Raw genomic sequence first — 19,587 nt, forward strand, 5'->3', positions numbered from 1 at the left:
AATAAATAAAATGTTGGGAGGAGGTTGGGGGGATTTTGAGGACAGGAGTATTAAGAAAACCCTGTCTTTGTCCCTGCACCATACCCCTGATTTCCCCCCCTAAATTGCAAGCCTGTAGCCGGCCAACAGTTACAGTCCTAATACATGTATCTTGCATCTCTGGCATCCTGTCATATCCATGAGGCATGCACACGGCAATGAGGAGGAAAGAAGAGGAAGCGAGGAGGAGGAAGGTGGGGTAGTTTGTCTTGGTTCTCTGCCCTCTCTTGATGTGCCTCCCTTGCAGATGACCTCATGTGGGGAGGAGGAGGAGGAGCCCTCAGTCCCGGACCCGCAGCCTACCTACCTACCTTTTAGTGGATCAAGTGAGTGACTGAGTTCGTGTGGAGATACGCTGGAAGAGTGGGGAAACTTTTTATTGGTACTTTCCTATCCATGCCATTCATCGGGTAAGACTTTAAAAATGTATATATTCGACGTTGTGAGCCTGGAAGTGTCGGTTCACAAGTTCAGAAAAGTAAGGATAAGTTGTTCCTCTGTCAGGAGTTTGTTGGGAGGAATGTCGGGACATGCCCATTGAGCAGCCGTCAAAACCAACGGCAACGGCAGCACTGTTTTTATTTCCCAAGCTCTTCAGGGTTATTTAGCCTCTGTGTATTTTCTGTGTCGCTGCTTAACTTAGATTAAATATTACCGTTGCTCAAGCTAGCTAAGTTAGCCCGAAGGCCACTTGCTAATAAGGTTAGCCGGGTTAAATCAAACTTTCCCCGCAGGTAACGTTTCCAATTGGTTTGATGTGAACTGGAGCTAACGGGGGCACACATCTGACACTATTGCGGTTTCATTTTTGCTTTTCGTGCGTGTTGTCCCGGCATCAAATGTTTTGGCACTGTGGTCGGTCATTGAAGAGTTTAGAGCTAAAACGTTTAACTTAAGTTAGTCGATTAACGGATTAGATGGTATATGCAACAGTTTTGATCTGAACAAATCATTTGAAAAGTATCAAGTAACTTAACTACAGACATAAGATTAACATAATGGTGTAAAACTGAATCATATAAACAATATGTTATGCAACTTCCATCCAAAATATCAGAACATGGTTATACATGCATGGCCCAATTTCCCAGAGACAGATGACTCCTTAAAAGTAATTGTTTTGTCCAAAGAAATTCAATTTACAATAATAGTTGATACATTTCCATGATCAGTTTCTCTGGTCTAAGTCAGTTATTGCAAAATGCCAATATCTCTGGTTTCAGATCCTCAAATGTGAGTATTCTGACAATATTCACAGTAGCCTAATATCTTTAGGTTTTAGACTGTTGGTCAGACAAAACAAACACTCTATTTTGACTATTTTCTGATGTTTTATAGACAAACTCGATGAATTGATAATGATTACACGTGTTAGTTGCAGCCTTATAAGAGTTACAACATGTCACTGCAGATAGCCTCATTACTGTATGTGTTATACTCTGTAAAGATGAACAGACGTCCAAGATCTTTTGAAGATGGGCCACTGTTTCTTTTTTTTTTTTTTTTTTTTTTTTAGGAGTAACATCCTGCACACTCTGATGCAGATGTTTACTTGTCGTGTAACTGTGTGGTCTTGTTTGATGCTAATGTTAGCCTGTATTTTGTGATTGGATGCAGTGGTTTTCAAACCCGAACCCAACCCAGATATAGTAGTAGGTTTAAGGCTACAGGACTGTAATCTTGTCGCCCACATAGATTGAGTCATTGAAGTTTGACCACTGGCTGTATAAGACTTTTGCTGTTTTCAGCGTATTTTCAGTGGAGGATTCCCCTTGTAACTCCGCCAGGTGCTTTGAAAATCAAAGCTCTGTTTTCAGCTTTTGAGAAATTGCTTGTAAATGTCAGGATACAGCTTTGATCACTGGGAGCACATGAGGTCACTGATTCACTTTGCTCTCTGAATAAGTGTTATGAAGTCTTCATGGCGTTCTACCTTGGCAGAACCTTCCACAATATTTGCTTTTTCCTGTGTCGAGTTACTTGTCTTGGTGTAGCTTCAAGGGCAGTTCCACTGGATATACAGTGTCGATTTATCCATTTTAAACTCAACAGGTGGAACAGGCCTTGCTGCTGACAGTCATGCTGACTGCCAGTTAACCTAGAGATAGTCAGTATTAACTTTCCAACATAATTTCAGGCAATTTTACGCTGATTATGGAAGCATTACAGTGGATTTGCATGCCTCTATGCCAAGGCTAGAGCTATCCCAATTGTTGGCCAACTGCAGGGTTATGAGATGTTTGCACTACAGAGCACTCATCGAATTGAACGTGTCACAAGAGTCTGCCTCCCAGCCTCTACAGAACCTGGTTCCCATGGTCCCCAGCCAGTTGGCCAGTAACAGATGCTGGCATCAGAGTCTCATTGTTATGGCTGAGGAGGGAAAGTTATTAGAGCCAGAACAGACTGAGTTGTTGTTGATGATGATGATGGATTTTGTACTTTTGAAATGGTGCTACGCAGAAGCACATGGTTCCAATAGGAAAGCCAGATTTTTGAAATGAGTTAGGTTTCGGACCACAACTCAGCATATTGTTTTACCAAGATTGTTTTTAAATGAATCCTGGATGTTGTGTTATGGGATTCGGGATTCTGGGGCACTTGATACCACAAACCAAACCTGACCACAAATATAAGCATCGATATAATGTCCTATAGCACTCTTAGGGTGCTCTCACACCTAACCTATATGGTATGGTTCAAATGAATGAAAATGGGGGTTTCAAGAAAGCAATCTCCTATGCTATTTATATGTAACCGACCTTCATAATTTGTATTATAAATTATATTTATATATCATGGCCAAAACAGATGTCAAAATCAATGTGGTGGTTTTAGGGCATGTTGTGAAATAATGGTGTAATTGCAGGAGCAGTTACCTCCTGGAACAAAGTAGAGGTTGTTATGTTTGTGTTTTATGCCATGCTATCAGGGGACACAATCTGCGTGATCATATTTTACTTATGATCATTGATCATAAGTAACATAACTACTATTACTAACTATGGCTATATTAGATTTTCTATTTACTCTTAATTATTATTCTAAAGTAAGACTCATAAACATGGTCCAATTGAAGTTGCTCTGAAATGCCTAGATATTTACCATCAAGAAATGATTTTGCATTCTCAGCGTTGGGATAAAGGATCATACTCAAGCCTACTCGCAAAGTAGCATTGTGTAGTTGAATTAGCTCAAGTTTCTTAGAAGGCTCATGACAGTTTCTGTATCAAAATGCTTACCTTACCGTTTAAGTGCCTCATTTCCCCTCAGGTCATCTATTAAGACGTTACAGAATGACAGCCATGCATATTGAGTTGCCTTTGTATTTAAGTGATGGTGCTGGTTAGTGACTATTGTGAGGTATTCTGCTGAATTACACACCAGTAGTTGATTTATCATAACAAAACAACAGTGTTTTCTGAAGTGAGTGAGTTGAAAGTGAAGGTGAGCAAGCGGTGTGTGTTTTCAAGGTCTATGCACATCCAAGTGTGCGCTCATGCTTGCTTGCATGTCTATCTCTAAAGCACGTGTGTGTTTGGAAGTGCTTCTTAGTAACAGCTGTTACTGATTTACATTTTTGTCAAGTCTTTTCGAAAGCCCCAGAGACAGACCGAGAGAGATGCAGAGATGCAGAGCGCCTCAGGCATACCAAAGTCTGAAAAGCAGTAGGCCTATTTGTGAGAAGGCACTTACAAAGAATTAATTTGGTGATTAATTTAGTTGGAATTGGCAAGATTGTAGGGCGGAATTAATGTTCTTTCCATGGTGTCATGATTATTTCAGCTTTGACAGCTAGTGCAGCTCTAGCATCTCCGGAAAAGGCCCTTTTCCTTCACAGCAAGAGGGATTTGTTTTGCATCTTTATGGCAAATAGAATGTGAGGCATACATTTCAAAGTAAGTCATAAATCCATTTGTTAATGTGTTTATTCCTATAAGTTTTCATGCCAAATTTACACCATCATCACCATTTTAACACCACAAGTCTCTTGGGGCAGCCCTAAAGTGCCTTATGATATCACAGTGGGACACTGCGTCAAAGTCTGTAAACCTTTAAGGGCGCAAATTGGAACTGCGTGTAATGCCTGTACCCATATATATCGCTGTCAGAACAGCGAGTTGGTGAAACAAATCTTATTAGGATTTTTAGTTTGTCTCAGAGTCAGTATGACCACTTAACTGGGTCTTTACAAGTCAGTGCACCATAAAAGACTGAATAGAAGCTCATGTGACAGCTGTACCTGTATGGAGTATACTGTTGCTGTTAAATTACATTAAATACTTTTTAATACACTAATTTATATCAGAAGTGGTTCACTCAGTATAGCTAAAGAGAGATGGGCTAAGAATAAACCTGCACTGCTTACATCTTATCTGCAAAGTGGTCTAAAGCCTAAAGCCCTCTTGAATGTGCACTGGCTGAAATCCTAGGTATAGTGTTTCATCCCCTCATAGAAGTCAGTGGACTTCTACCATATTGCTGGAACCCTATAATTCCTAAATAATCTCTTTTGTCTTGAGAAAATGCTGGTTCATGTATATATGACCCCCTGACCAACAACTCATGAGAAGAATCTCTCGCAGTGTTTACTGGAACTTCCTGTAGACTTTAAACACTACTTGTTAATGTTTTACCCTTAATCAAATACCAGGCTTCCTGGGAGGCAAATGTCAGCCTGAGTGAGAGTAGGCAACAATGGTCCAGCTTAATTTAGTTTTACTCCAGATGTTCATTAACACTTGATTGCTATGGCAAATCAGTAATAGAGTGATAAAGTTTAATCAGCAGTGATAGCAGGAGTTAATGACTGTAACTGATGAGATGATTGTTGTTACTCAGCATGCAGTTAAATCTGTTGATGATGACAGAAGAGGGGTGGCTGTTGGTGTGATGTAAGGAGTGTGTAATTGTTGCGGAAAGACTTCTAACAAATGTGACAGAAAGGGAAAGGTTCAGAGTGGAGAAACTAGTTTGTGAAAACTTAGAAGGCAGGACCACTGCACACATTAACTCATCCATAAATCCATGTTACACTCTGATCTGTCAAGCTAAATGAATGTAGTTATATTCATGGTTAGCCTTGTATTTTTTTTTTATCTGTGTGTAGCAGGAAATGTCATGTTTATTTGGTGAGGATGTGCAATGTCTTGTCTTATTCCACCTTTTAGTTTCAGGTTAAGGCAGATTCCAGGGCCTGGGGTGTAACAGTAAATTTAGAGCAATGATTGCCCTCTAAAACATGCCTTGACACTTCTAGAGCATCACTGCTGAGATAAAAGGTTTTCCTGTTGACACTGCTGAGCCAGCATGTAGGCTTGTGTCTGGATTTATTCATCAGTCATATTAGAAAAGATCAAGGACAACTGGCCTAAGAGGGAGCATCAGTCTTTTCAAAATTCCCATGGCAGTCTAATGAGTAGATCAGACTTGTTATCCTAAACCAGAGGTCACTAATAGGCGGACCGCGGTCCGGATCCGGACCCAGCCGCCGTCCTCTCCGGACCGCCGACCTACAGCCCATTATTATTGAGACTTACTACCTCGTGACGGAGCGTTTCTATTTTAACCCACGCAGCTTTTCTAGCATTTACTGTACTGGTTTAGAGGACCAGGAAACTCACAGACCAATCGCATGTGCTCCAATCCTCTCATGTGACGCTGCTCAGCCAATCAAATCTGTGCATACCGAGGCTTGCGAGTCGAGTCCGCGAGATTCACCAGAGAAGTTTTGGAAACACACCCAAATTGAGGAGACGAAAGATAAAAGAGATTCACATGACTTTTAATCAAGAATGTACGATTTTTACATGTACATTCCTCCCATGGGCAGTTCAAAACCAGAATATCTCATAGATCTACAATATGCTAGCTGGAGCTCACGTTTCTCACTGAACAGAAAGTAGGAAAGTGGTAGCTCTGTAAGAGGAAATGAAAGAGAAGGAGGCATTACAGCTGTTCATTTGTTATGATGTGTTGAGTGTTTATTATAAAATTGGTTAAGACTACACTTCATCACTTCAAGCTACACTTTTTATTACATTTATTCTAAAAATTAGGCACTTTAGTTTACTTAAATTTAGAATTTATTATTTGAATAGTTATTATTATTATCCCTCCAGTTTGATGTGAAAACTGACCTTTCTTGGGGTCTAATGGATCTGTTCAGTTGCAGAAACTTTTTATTTAGGGAACTAAGAACCTATTTAGGAACTCTACCTGTATTTCATCTGCAGGAACCGTGTCCCTGGACCATAGTTCTTGTCCCTCAAAATGTTCCTGCTCTCATTGTAGTACTTTGGATGGCTCTGGATGTAGTTTGCAGGTTGGTTTGCATACTGAAGTGGTATGTGACAAGTTAATGTGTGGCATGTGTTTTCTAGATTTTAACAGTTTGGCTCTGATTATTTGGCGTCCTTGGAGCTCTGTTATCTGTCTCATATTACTTTGAAAACTCCAGCATCAAGGTGCTGTTTGCCTGAAATTTTTTAGTGCTTAAAAATGCTGCTAACTTGCATTTAAGGATTTCCTTAGAAGAAGAATGCCTGCCTTCATTTGACATAATGCTTGCTTTTGTGAATTTTGGCTGCCAGCATACATGATACGCTGATTTGGTCATTGATCTGTGCAAGGTGATAGCATAATACCCACATAGTAGTGGAGAGATTCCTGGCATTCAATTTGATATGCTTCAATATACATATCTGTATGATCTCTTGCTGGGATTTAACTACTGGCCTATCAAATTTACTAACTAGTTGTAGTATCATATGAAGAAGTTTAACATTGTCTTTAGTCTTTGATGTTAGCTATTGGTGTTCCAAGATATTTCCCTTTTTCGCTCATTATAAGATGAAAGCCTGTTTCATAGGTTCTAAGGTTCTAGGTGTTCTAAGGCTGTGCAGGAAAGACTTGAGTCAAACTGGCAGACTAGTTCATAAAAATTTTGTTCTTTTGTTGCCTCTTCCACATGTTAGTGTGAATACCAAAGTGTGAATAACAACCTTTTCTAACAATGGCCGACACTGAGACTTTGCTGTCCTCCATACCTACTGCTACACTTCCTCTTCAAGGGTTTGTTAGCTAACTTCCCATTGTTTATGGACACTTGAACTCACCGTCCAGGCCGGGCCTGTTTCCTGCGCTAAGAGAATGGACAACAAAAGACAAGACAATTACAGAGTTCACAGGAGAATTTTAAAATATCCAATCACTTCTAGGCAGTGTTTATTAAACAAAGTTTAAGGTCAGCCCATGGTGAGAATTTCCACGTTGCAGTGACAACAGTGTGGAAATCTGAGGGTGATCATTCATGTAGAATCAGTTGATGGAGAGAGCTGGTAGGGCGTTTCCTCCCCTTTTTTTAATTTTTCAGCAGGCAAGGGAGTTTGCTGCAGTCCTGGAAGAGTGGTGAAGTTGATCTGAGCTTAAGGGAACTCGCTCTATTGTGTGCCACCGAACAGAGGACAAAGCAGGTTCTAACTCAGCAACCGCCAATGTATTTGAAATGCTTCCTGCCAGAGGCAATTCGGTCAAACAATCCTATTTCCGTTCTATATATAGCTGTCTTCTCAGATGAGTGTGGTATGGCTAGATTGCCCCATTTACCACATGTCATGTTGGCATTGTGCAGGTGAGGATCTTTTCTTCCTTGCAGCCTGTATGGATTTGAACTCCATCACATCAGGAATGACCTGGAAAAACATACATGTTGATAACTGAGGGACCCCTTAACCACAGTGGTTTTCAATTTCTCTTCTGTGAAAGGAAATCGCCTCTGCTTGTACCAGAGACTGGAGTCTTTTTTTTCTTCTATTGTTGCCTTGAGCGTTCCAAGGTAACGGATAGCCTAGCCCACATGTGAGGTCACAGAGCTGACATATGCCAAATGCTGTCAGTGGGGAAGCATCCATAATGTGGGATGTTATTGCCCAAATACACCGATAAGGTCGTTGGTGTGTATTCTTTCAGTTCTTATTGCATTTTGAAGCCTGTTGAGGACTTTCGATGACTAGGCTATTTAGTTCTTGACAAAAACGAGAGAGAGGCAGTACCATGGCATGAGCTCAATACTTGGCTGTTGTGCTGGGGCTTCTGTTGCTCTTGGGGTGTCTTGCACAGAGCAAATGTGAATATTGAGAGTCTATTTTGTCCATTCAGCCAGTGTGTACCACAAAGACCTGTGAGCCATTGGGACTTTCACTGCTCTGTTTTAATATTAAAGAGGCCCCTGTCTAAGGGGCCAGGCTTTGAGGCTGATATCCAAACACAGCTTAAAAGCCATGGGATAGACCTAACTTTGAGGGCTTGAGGAATCTTGATGCTTGTCTTGCATACCATGCAGTCCATGAGGCTTTTTATACAAAGGTCACAGTTGTATCTCACTACAGCTTAAGCATAGCTGATAAGATGTTGATTATGGTGTGCTTGGAAACTAAAAGTCAGTAAGACACTTCTATACCGTAAAGCATAATCAATGTGAGCAGCAGCAGAATCACAAAAACAAAGAAACAACATAATTAAAGAAAAGCAACATGTTTTTATGTAGGGATGCACCGAATGTTCGGCCAACAAAATGAATTGACCGAAAATAGCAAAAAAAGCACTTTTGGTGTTCGGCCTGATAAGTCACAAAGAATAAATTTTGTCGATACAGTATGGAAATAAGATTAATTGGATTATTCACAGAAAGTATAAAACATATTACATGTGTCCCTTAAAAACAGTGGACACACATGTAAGTTTCTTACCGGACCCTCTCGGGCCTCGGACCCCCACCATAGGCTCTGCAAATCCTGTAGCAAACACTGAGTAAAAGCTCATTTATGCAATGGTAAAAAAAATGGTGGAAAAATGTGAAAACCTTGTTCGGTATTTGGGAAGTTTTTCATTATATTCGGTTTTGGCTTTGGCCAAGAATTTACATTTTGGTGCATCCCTATTTATAAGGGATTGACTCAGAAATGACTCATTTCACTATCAGAATGTGATCCATTCGGGTCGATAGCATTTGAAAAGGCTACACCAGCCACGCATACAATTTTACCCCCATTAACGTTAGCGGAGGGCTAAACCGGAAGTTAGCCTGCTCTGCCGGCAAAAGTCAACACAGTGGCCGCTGTAGCGCTACCGCCGACTAGCGTTTGGGGTGTAATGGATGAATGACGGCACACCGATGCACAAGTAGAAATGCCAGGCTACGTGCGTAGCCTATGGCGTGGCTACACATTTAGCCCTGACGCAGGAGTACAAATGGGAGGTACTCAACAATGTGGCTTGTCTCTGCAGTGCATGAACGCATCATGTTACAGTGTGTTATTGAGGATTTCTTAGCGTATAAGTAGATTTGACTGATACTCGTTATCAGGTATGTTCAATTTCATGGTATAGCTACAAATGTTTGTAAAACACCACCTTGCAAGCTTATTGGTTATTGTTAGCTGCAAAAGAGGTCCCCTAAGACAATTATATTTTAGATATGCTGCCTCAATGCTCACTATGGTGTTGAGGAGACAAGAGTTACATCCCATCTTGATCTGTGACCATCTGTGGCTATTACAGTCTGGTGTCATAGTTGTCTGTTCAGTTGGCAAGAATGTGTCTGTCTTGTGGGGAAAATCACACTGTAATATTAAATAGCACTGTTTCTAAATTGTGGCTCACAGGAACCAAACTACTCCTGGACTGTGTACAATATATGATATGATCACTATGTCATTGTTAAATCAGTATTATTGACACTGTCATGAGACATGTTTGGCTTTTATTCAAGTAATGTTCAATGGCTATCTAGGCATTCCTCAGGATAAAACGTGTTGACTGTAGATGATGGCTGAAGAGGTGGTGTCTCACTGTTAGTGGTTCCTTTAACCACTAATAAAGCTGTAATAAATCTGTCCATCAGGAAACTGTAACTCGCTGAGAGTTGAGGCAGAGCAGCTTGAGGACATCAGAGGGAAAACCGAAAATATTTTCTCTAGAAAATATGACAGTAATCAGTGTGGCCTGGTCCCCAGAAACACTCCAATCCAGTGGTTTTTCGTTTTTCCAGTGTGGTCTAATAAACAGTAAATTCATCAAATTCAGGTAAAAACAACAATGCATTTGGTCTTAGCAAATGAAAATGATGTATGTGTTTATTTGCGTATAGAGCGGGGAAGTGAGATACAATCACAAGTGGTCACTGCAGACACATGTGGAGATGTGTTCTAATGCCATGTGCTATCGGACCTGCTTGGAACAGTCCACTTGTGATCGCATTGCCCTAGGCGCATGTTAATGCCAGGTGTAGACAGCGTCACTCTCACAGTGGGTACTGACTGTGTGTGTCTGGTGGCTGTGATAGGGGAGGGGGAATGGAAGGAATTTGTCATGTTGGCTTTTGGGAGTTTCAAGAGGGCGTTTCTCATTTCCTTTGGGTTAACCTGGGTGATGTTATTGTTACTGTGGAGATGAGCAGCCAGCTCCCACACAGTCAGCATTCCTACTGACTACTGAACTACACTCTTGTATATAGATACAGATAGACACGCTGTTCTTATAGTGTCACTCCTGACGTTTACCTGCACCTTGTTTTAATGGGCCTCCCTGTTATTATATCAATATTTCAGTCAAAATAGACTTAAATCATACCAGATTAACATCACTATTATGAAGATTAGATCACTATTTAGAATACTCTGTATCATGCTATTGCTACGACCTCATGTGGGTCTTTTGATTGGTTGTCGTGCACATATTTTTGGTTCACTTAAACGGAATTATATATATGCACAACTGTTTTATTAGAGATACTGTAGCTGTACTAGTTAAGTTAGTAAAACCTGGTTCTGTTTTCTTTTTAATTTAAGGAATTTTTCTCACCTCACTGTGACATGTGAGAGTAATTAAACGACCACACCAGAGTTGTAGTGGCTTACTGTGATTTGCTGGCAGCAGTCTGAGAAGATGCTAAGTTTGATTTAGTTAGGAATAGAGGCTACTACTGATCTAAGGTTTGCTCCCTCTGATGGTCATAACCTGTTGTTGCAGTGAAGATGTTTTTTATGAATTTCTGGGCATCTTTCAGATGACCGTAGTTACTGCCGAAAGTTAGTAGTCATCCTCCTGTCATCAGTATGGGTTGACTGACCAGATTACTTAAATCAACTGAGCTGACATGTTAGCATCATTTTTGTTACGAAAGCCTTACATGTTAAGTTCAAGTGTTACTTGGCAAAGCACTTTACCTTTTGGATGGCTTTTATTTGAGAGGCTAGCTGCTGCTTGAAGAAGGCAAGGTCATGGTTTCACTGAAAGCACCCAACCTCTTGGATCTGATGGCGCCAGTGTCTGGTGTTTATTTTCTAGCGAGGCCACCGCAGAAGAAACCAGGACTGTAAATTCATCTCCATAGAGAGGATGCTGGATTGAATCTGCTGGACCCAGAATTGTATTATGTAGCCCCTCTAGGTTGATGTTAGGGAATATTGAATGATTGTTTGGCAACTTTAAATGAAACCGGTACAGACTGATTGAAGGGCATTGATGTTATATTATTTTGTTCCCTAGGTACTTTAGACTGAAACACAAATGCAGTAATCATGTGCTATCTTCTGAATTCATAATCTTGATTTAGAGTTTGGCTTGGTGGAGTAAAACCCTGTGAAAAGTAAATGTTTTGACCTGCCAAGGCTGAGTTGAGATGCAGAGGTTCATCAGGGATTTTCCCCCTACACCTCCACCTCCCATCACTGATTCAGCGGCCTCAGTGTTTCATCTGACGCCATCAGGGATAAAAAGGGCGGATCGATAGCCTCTCTCACAACAGCAGTGAGAGGACCTAGATATTGAAAGCCTGGCTTCTGGAGTTGAGAACTCAGTGCAAGGACTGTGTGTTTTGTTTGCAGAAAGCACACCCTTATTTGATTGAAACGATTCTTTTCTCTTTATTGGAAAGATTGCTCTGCTGCTATTAATATGGTAGCCTTTAGCAGCCTATAATGTGTTTAGAGGGTTAGAAACCAAAATCCCACAAAATTAGCTGTTTTAGCCTCTGCTGTATTTAGTTAAGTATCATTGTCCAACTACATAAGACTATAAATAATCCCAAAGTAAACAACCCAGGCATATCCAGGGTGGACCTTTATTTCATGTTATATCGTTTAACTCTGAGGATTCAAAATGCACACTAACTTGGGAACAACCGTTGAAAGCAGTAGCAAAAAGCCAAGTTCAGCCACATAGCATCAATTACATGAGGAATTCAGGGCATTTGAGTGTTTTCCTGCATAACAAGATAGCAGAACATGTCCTTTTCTGTTTCAATATTAGAGCATTCTTTCCATGTGCCCCTTCACTGATGACCTGCAGGATTGGGAGTGCTGTGGGAAAAGTCCCAGGCGGGTGCCAGCTAAGCAGTATGAAATGCGGATATACACTGTTGCCATTGCTATGTTAGGTTTTCGAGGACACATTTAATGTTGTTTGGTTAGTTTTAGGTAAAAAGAAGACTTGGTTGGTTTGAATGGTTTTCTTATTTGCAGGTATGTAGAGGAAATGGACTCTGTTCTGTCCCATGAAAAGAAATAGACCTGTTTGTGTTACTGGATAATTTCCATAGTTTTGGATGACTGACAAAAGATGCATTTCTCTTGTCTTGTCATGGCTGTGAATGACTGAATTTTTTTTGTTTTCTTTTCCCCAGGGGCCCTACAGAGAGGATTCCAAGAATCTTAACATGTTCAAGGCAGTGCTGAAGAAGAACAGAGATGGAGGAAAGGGGAGTAAGAAGGATTCAGGTATGTGGAAGATCAGGAGGAAAAACAGCAAGCTAGGTTTCAGGGAACGCATATCCCATGCGTAGATAAAAACTCTATTTCAGAGGCACACGCCTTATATTCAGTGTTTATAAATTCGTTTCTGACTGTGGAAACTTTATAAAGTGTCTTTCATAGACATCCTGCTTAGTAAAGATTGAGAATGTGAAGGCTGACGTGAGTTAAACAAAGCTAAAGTAAACTGAAGAGAAAGTTGAGATGAAAGCACAAAAGGCATGCTAAATCTCAAGTGTGCGCTTAAACATACCGTCATCTAAGCCATCATTTGCAGCAATTGCCTAGATATATATGGCCAATAATTTAGCCTTACACCACCTGTGTCTGTGAAACGTTTTCTTTGAAGAGTGCTGTGTGGTTCCAAGTGATTACACACATGTAAATACCCACAGTTAGAGCTGGAAAAGATGTCTGCACACGAGTAATAAAATAAAATACTACAGGTCAAGTTAGTTCTTTACTTTAAACCAAACTGCGTTTACTCGTTTATGTAAGTACCATCTCTATGACTCAAATGGAGCTTTAATTAAGCATTTGGCACAGTATATACAGTATATGAAAAGGATATTATTTTTGTTTAAAATGAAGCTTTACACTGAAACTGGGTACAGCAACAGGAATGCAACACTGAGAGTAAGGCTTTTGTTATAATGGTAAGGACGTGTACAGTCTGTCTAGGGATGTTTTGGAGCATATTATTCTGTTAGACCAGCGATACAGTGTGTGACCCCAGCACCAGCCCATTGCGTCTCAAAAATCATAGAACCATTGTTATGTCTATAAGAGGCCATCTTTTTCAAATTAGATTTTGACTGTAGGGACAACCCGAACTATTGTGTCATAACAGATGTTTTCTTTTCCTTTGAAAATCTGTAGTATTTTCCAACATGACTAAACATGAGTCACTCCTAGCAATACATTGTTGACTAGTCTCTTGTTCATACTGTCGCCCCCTTCAATGATCTCTCTTGACATAACAAATGACCATTTATGCTTATATTACATCTACCAGTCTAGACTTGATTTACCGCCTCAGGAGTGGTTTTTTAACAGGTAGTCTGGTTCAAACACTTCATACAGTAGATACATGTCTCATAGTTCTGCTCTCCCTGCCTTTGTCTGACGTGATCCTTTCACTCAACAGTCTGTGCTTAAATTAAAGGGAAAAGACTCAGACTTGCTTAACACATCTGTCTCCTCCACAGCTCTCCACTACAGTACAGAGGGAGAATTTAGCATTGTACGCATTGTTTTCTATCAAGTTGTTGTAACCTGTCTCGCGTGTATGAATAACTCTGATAACACAGCTTCCCTGTTATCCAGACACACACCCACAACCACACCCACCCACACTCACTTACACAGACACTAAAAACACAGAAGGTTCTGTGAACTGAAGGCTGGGAGCAGCAGAGTTTTATGGCGGGATATTGCTCCTTTATCCCAGCCTCACTCTCAGTTGGACCCCATCCATCAGGCCAAAGCAGCCCTGTCTCCCTTTCTCATGCTGGGACAATATAATCTGGCCACTCCTCTCTGTTGTTTAGAGCTCTTAAGACAGATGAGAGGTCACAGAGATACAACAGCTAGCGGTCGTCACTTTGTCCTACTGTTCCTGGGTCACAAATCTCTACTGCATATATTTATATTTTCAGGCTTTAAGACTTTTTTTGAATGTCACACTCAATGAAACGCGCATAATGTCTTGTAAGATTGTCGGCCAATCACCTGTAATAGCATGTAACAAATAAGAGTCATTCCTTAAGTTGTTTTCATTATGTTCCTATAAAGATCTTGATTAAGAAGTTATACATCTTATTAAATTCCCTATTAACAGCTACAGTAGGTCATTATTCTTGTGTTAAATTGCATGTCGTTCCACCCTGTGTTTACTTGTCTGTTGTCCTTGAAGTAGAGAATTTGTCCTTCCTGGGATCTGAAATGAGGTTTGTAACATGGAGGCCCTGACGGGGAACGGCGTGTTAATCAAATTGGGTACACTGCAGTATAGTTAATGGTTTCTGAAACAAGATAGTACCATATTGCACATTTAATATTCACAGTACCTTCTGCGAGGCTTAAAAAAGATTTCCTTTTTGATCCCAAATGGTTTGGGAAAGAAAGCTGTATTGGAGTTTTGTCATCTTTTATTATACACATTTCCATGTTTCGGGTCTTTTCAAATTCGATCATGGTCAGGGATTTGATTAATTTGGTTGATACGGCATCAGTGTTATGTTTGAGATTTTTATCAGTATTGGGGCAAAGTCTCAAGCCTAGTTCACATGACACGATTTTTAGCTCGATATGCTGGTCGGTGAGCTCGACGACTATTAGGGGGTAAATCAGCGATCGATTTGCTGTCGCCAGTAGTTATGTGTGAAGTACTTAATGATGTATCAAAACACATCACTGACACCTCGCAGACGCCAGCCAGATATCTAGCATGCCAAATATCTGGAGGAGTCAGCTGACTCGACATCCACATCCAGCCAATGAGAGAAGGCAGCTACCTTTTCACTACAAAACACTTTTACTGATCTTCAGCTCTCTCTGTAGTATGGATGATCCCTGCTACCTGCGTGTGCTAATCTAGTCTTTCATCCATATTTTTGTCTTTATAATTGCTATCTTTATAATAACAAACAACAGCTTTTTCTTGTGTAGGTTTGTGTCATATCCTGTTTCACATTTCACATGTGTTTTTTGACAAAACATGGTTTGGAGACCAGCATCAGGTGACACAGCCGCTGTCAGCTCGCGTAGTGTTTGACCCACTGTGACCGATCAGTCACGTAGTGTGAACGCCACAATTATTTATTAGTCAACCCCATTGATTTTAACGTTGCTGCTTGCATTCTTATAGGTCAGACTTTAGGACAAAGTTCCTGTAAAATCTGCTCAGCAGCATATAATAGAAATCAGTGGGAGGAAAAGCCTTGATAATGGTATAATTGCAAGACAGCTCAGCATATGTTGCTCATGACATGGTGGCTATGGACTGGAGGCAACTTTAAAGCAGTCAAGGAAACTTGGCCCCTAAGCCAGATACCACTACAGTCATTAGCTCTCCTTTGGGATCTCCCCATTGCCAAGACCACAAAAACACACAGTTTGCTAATTTAAGTCTCTCCATCATGTGGTCCTCCTAGATCCTCGACCTCGCTTGCTAGACTCAGTCTGTAAGGAATCAGTTTGGAATTGGCCTTTTTAATCCCTTTTAAGTACTTTTTTTTTGCCATTCTGGAAGTGGGACGCTAGTTTGCTGTGGTTTGTTCCCTTTGATGTCAACATTTTCTGAGAAAGTTTACATTGCAAGTAGGCCGTCACTGGAGTTAATAGATTTGGGACCCCAAGGCACAATAAGATGATTATATTGTTAAGAATCAAGCAGTGTTTTAATTGGTGTTCTCTTCAAGGATACAGCCCTCTCAGATTTTACTGCGGGTTTCACCTCTGACTTGCTATTAATCCACAGCATCGTCTGGTTTGTAGTTCATTGATTGTTCTAAGTTGGTAGAATTGTTGTGGGACGGTGTCTTGTCATGAGGCAAGTTTGTCTTTCCTCCTGATGCAAACATTCTTCAACAACAGAGTTGCTGAAGTAACAGTGTGTGGCAGTAATTCTCCTCTGGGTGCACCCACACAATTATTAAACGTGTACCGGCTTTAGAACATCATACCAAGGTAGCAATTGTCACCTTTCAAACCACCTGTGGATTTGTCAGTCTTGCTCTCTTCAATTTTTTATGTGAAGTTCAACGTGAAAACCCATCATGCAGGCAGGGCGTTCAGGCAGATAGGGTTGCAACAGTCCACAGTGCAGGTAATTAAGCCACATGTCATCAGTTAGTTCTTCGTACCAGTCTACAAAAGTACATTTGATTGCAGTGTAAATTGGTGAAATGAAGTGAAGCTAAACTTTAAGCCATGTGAAATCCCATTGGTGGATTGGTGAACGCGAAGGACATTTGAAGTCTGCATTTTTCTACCAAGGTTTGATTCTCTCTTAGACAAAAGTGGTCTGTCGCCCCACTTGCTGACTTCCTTTAATGTCTCTTCTTGAGTAAAGTATACGGCTTCTAAATGTTGCTGCTGTCCTGGGAGTTTTGTCAGTTAGTATCTGCTTATGTTGTGACCTGGAGAAACAGTGTTTGACTCAGCTTTAATTGCTGCGTGTGACTGTTTGGGTTGGGTAATGCCTCTGAAGACCCTCCAACTTACCACTCCATGAGCTCAGCTGCTAGAGGCAGCTGCCAGACAGTTGTCTGTCTGTTGTGGGTGACGCAGTGTTAATCACACTAGCATGCATTTCCATGGACTCTTTGAAGCTGATAACAGTTTCAGCTGTTTATTCCTTCACCACACACAGACATGCCATGTACACACAAACAGATATGCGACCACCACCAGTTGGCAGGGCTTTTCTTTAATTGTTTGGCTGCACAGAGACTGAAGCCAGTCACGCACCTGGCTGGAAGGGAGGCAGTAGTTCTGTTGTTGACCTGCCAGCACAGAAAAGGGGTGTTAACCCTCTGCCCTGCTTTAACTTTTTTAATTTACCATCAGTGAAACTACTGGGACAGTAATTGTCTTGGATTGCATGCTGACAGCATGGGGTTATCACATTGTTGCATTAAAGATGATGTCAGGCAGTTTCATGTGGTGTCGCCCACCTACATTGAGAGTGACACTGTAATAGATAATCTCAATATAGCATCAGAGGAGCATGTATTTTGACGGTATTGAAAGTCATACCGGTTTCTAAATACCCCAGTATACCGTAATACCTTGATATTGTCCAAGCCAATTGTCAAGAATCAAAGAATGGTAGGTTTAACCATTAAAATGTGAGGAAGGAACAAAGGCAGTTACGTCAGCAGTTTACATGTACATGGATGCCTAATGGCATTTTTGAAAACAACTGCATCTGCACCAAAAAAAGCACCAAAATATGACTTTTCTGTGTTGTTTTCAAATGCAGCATGACTTGCAGCTGAAGACAGAACATGTGGCTATTTTAGTTTTATTACCGTAAGTCTCCCACAGCAGGGGGTGGTTTTTCTCTTCAGACACAAAAAAGAAAATATGCTACAAACGAGGATAAGCAGACTTGAAGGTTTACAGCCTTGCAGAATTTTTAAGTCTGTAATGTAATTTTTAAAGAAGCAATTTCTGATAAGGAGATTCAATCATTTAGATTTCAGGAAGATAAATTGAAAGCTGAAGGGAATGGTAATGATGTAGAGAACCCATACACAAACTAATGGTGTGTGTTTGTGTGTATGTGTGTGTCAGAGAGAGAGACCATTAAGCTCTACACTGTTGCCTCAGCTGTGATGGTGACTGGTACATGCTGTCTCTGCAGTTTGTGTGAGTTTCTCGGATGTTTTGACACGAAACAGTGATTTGTTGCCAAGGGTCAGACAACAGCAAATTAGTTACAAAGCAGGATTTTGTTTTGTTTGAAATTGAAGCACAGTGAAAATAGAGTTAGGTTTAACTCAATAGCCCTGCAATAAAGACTTCATTTGTAAAGCTTATAATGCTCAGTTTTTGTTGATGTTGTTGTTTATTGTGGTTTAGTTAAACCGAACAAAGCAGCAAACTATGCAGAGATTTCCTCCCTGATTTCTGTAATCTCTCTTCTGTTGTGTGTATTGTGTATTCCCTCCCTGTGGTGATGCAGTTAAATATTGCAGCTTAAATTGCTGAGATTCTTTCCCTGTTGTCTGTATTCTCTATTTTCAGCTGCCCTCAGGGTGTAACATGAGGAATTGTTACAGTTATGAGAAGACTTTCCTCAATAAACAATAACCACAGGTGGTTGGACAGTTGTGTCCATCCAAACAAAAGCGGTTTGTTTGGACAAATAAGCTGTTTATGTTGAGTACTGGGCAAATATAAAAGTATAATCATAAAGTCTTTTCTCAAAAAAAAGTTATTTAATAGAACTCTAGCTTTTGATAGTTAGTGCAGCTAAAAAAGCTTTTTTTTCACAAACCTTTGTTGCCCAGGAATAATAATGTTTCTTATGGGCTATCAGAAATTGAACTGTTTCATCTTTGTTTCACGTGAGTCAGAATTAACCACAGGCTGTTCTTTCAGGGAAACATTATTAGTTAAATACTAAAACACTCACCAGGTTTGCCTTTGTCCTAAAATGTTCTCTCTGGTCTTTTAAATGTGTGCCAACCAGTATGACTCCAGAAAAGTAATGGTCTAACCGGCAATGGATGCGCTTCATGTTGCTAAAATGGGCACAAGTTAGTTTTTAAGTACTGAGGTGTCTGTTATTTGTCTTCAACATCATTGAGGGACAGGACTAAACCGGAAGCAGGATCACATCAACCTCTCTTGCTGACATGTATGTGGTGGCCTCCCCTTCCCTCAGACATTAACAAACACTACTCAGTAAAAGAGTCTGCCCACAGGTTCCAGTGTTGAACTGCCTGTGATAGTCCGGTTCTTCTCTGTGAACAGCTGGGTGGCAGCCTCCTCTCTAGCCATATCTACCGCAGCCATTTTGAGACACGCTCCATCCTTGTCCTGTGGCTTGTAAGGGAACTTAATGAAAACTCCCTTGCAGTGTTCTTCCGTTGTGGGTGGAAGTTTGAACGTTTCCTTCACGGGAAAACTGCTCTTACGCCAAGGATAAGTGAGTGCTCCAGGTGAATTAGGAATAAATGGGTGTAGTACTGGTGTGTAGTATCTGGAAGACACTTTGTACGGT

The 19,587-nt window shown here is 40.7% G+C and overlaps 1 protein-coding gene across 1 annotated transcript in view; it reads left to right on the forward strand.

The window, feature by feature from the left end:
- The first annotated feature begins 294 nt into the window (after positions 1-294).
- Positions 295-19,587, forward strand: part of tanc1b (tetratricopeptide repeat, ankyrin repeat and coiled-coil containing 1b) — a 101,045-nt gene continuing 81,752 nt past the window's right edge. Inside the window, exons 1-2 of the mRNA XM_038720424.1 lie at positions 295-449; positions 12,725-12,818. Of these exons, the coding sequence (XP_038576352.1) occupies positions 12,758-12,818 (61 nt within the window). The 5' untranslated portion in view covers positions 295-449; positions 12,725-12,757. The remainder of the gene's footprint in view (positions 450-12,724; positions 12,819-19,587) is intronic.

This window comes from Micropterus salmoides, unplaced genomic scaffold (assembly GCF_014851395.1).
Source record: "Micropterus salmoides isolate LMB-PRFRI ecotype aquatic unplaced genomic scaffold, ASM1485139v1 Ms_hic_scaffold_15, whole genome shotgun sequence".
NCBI lineage: Eukaryota > Metazoa > Chordata > Actinopteri > Centrarchiformes > Centrarchidae > Micropterus > Micropterus salmoides.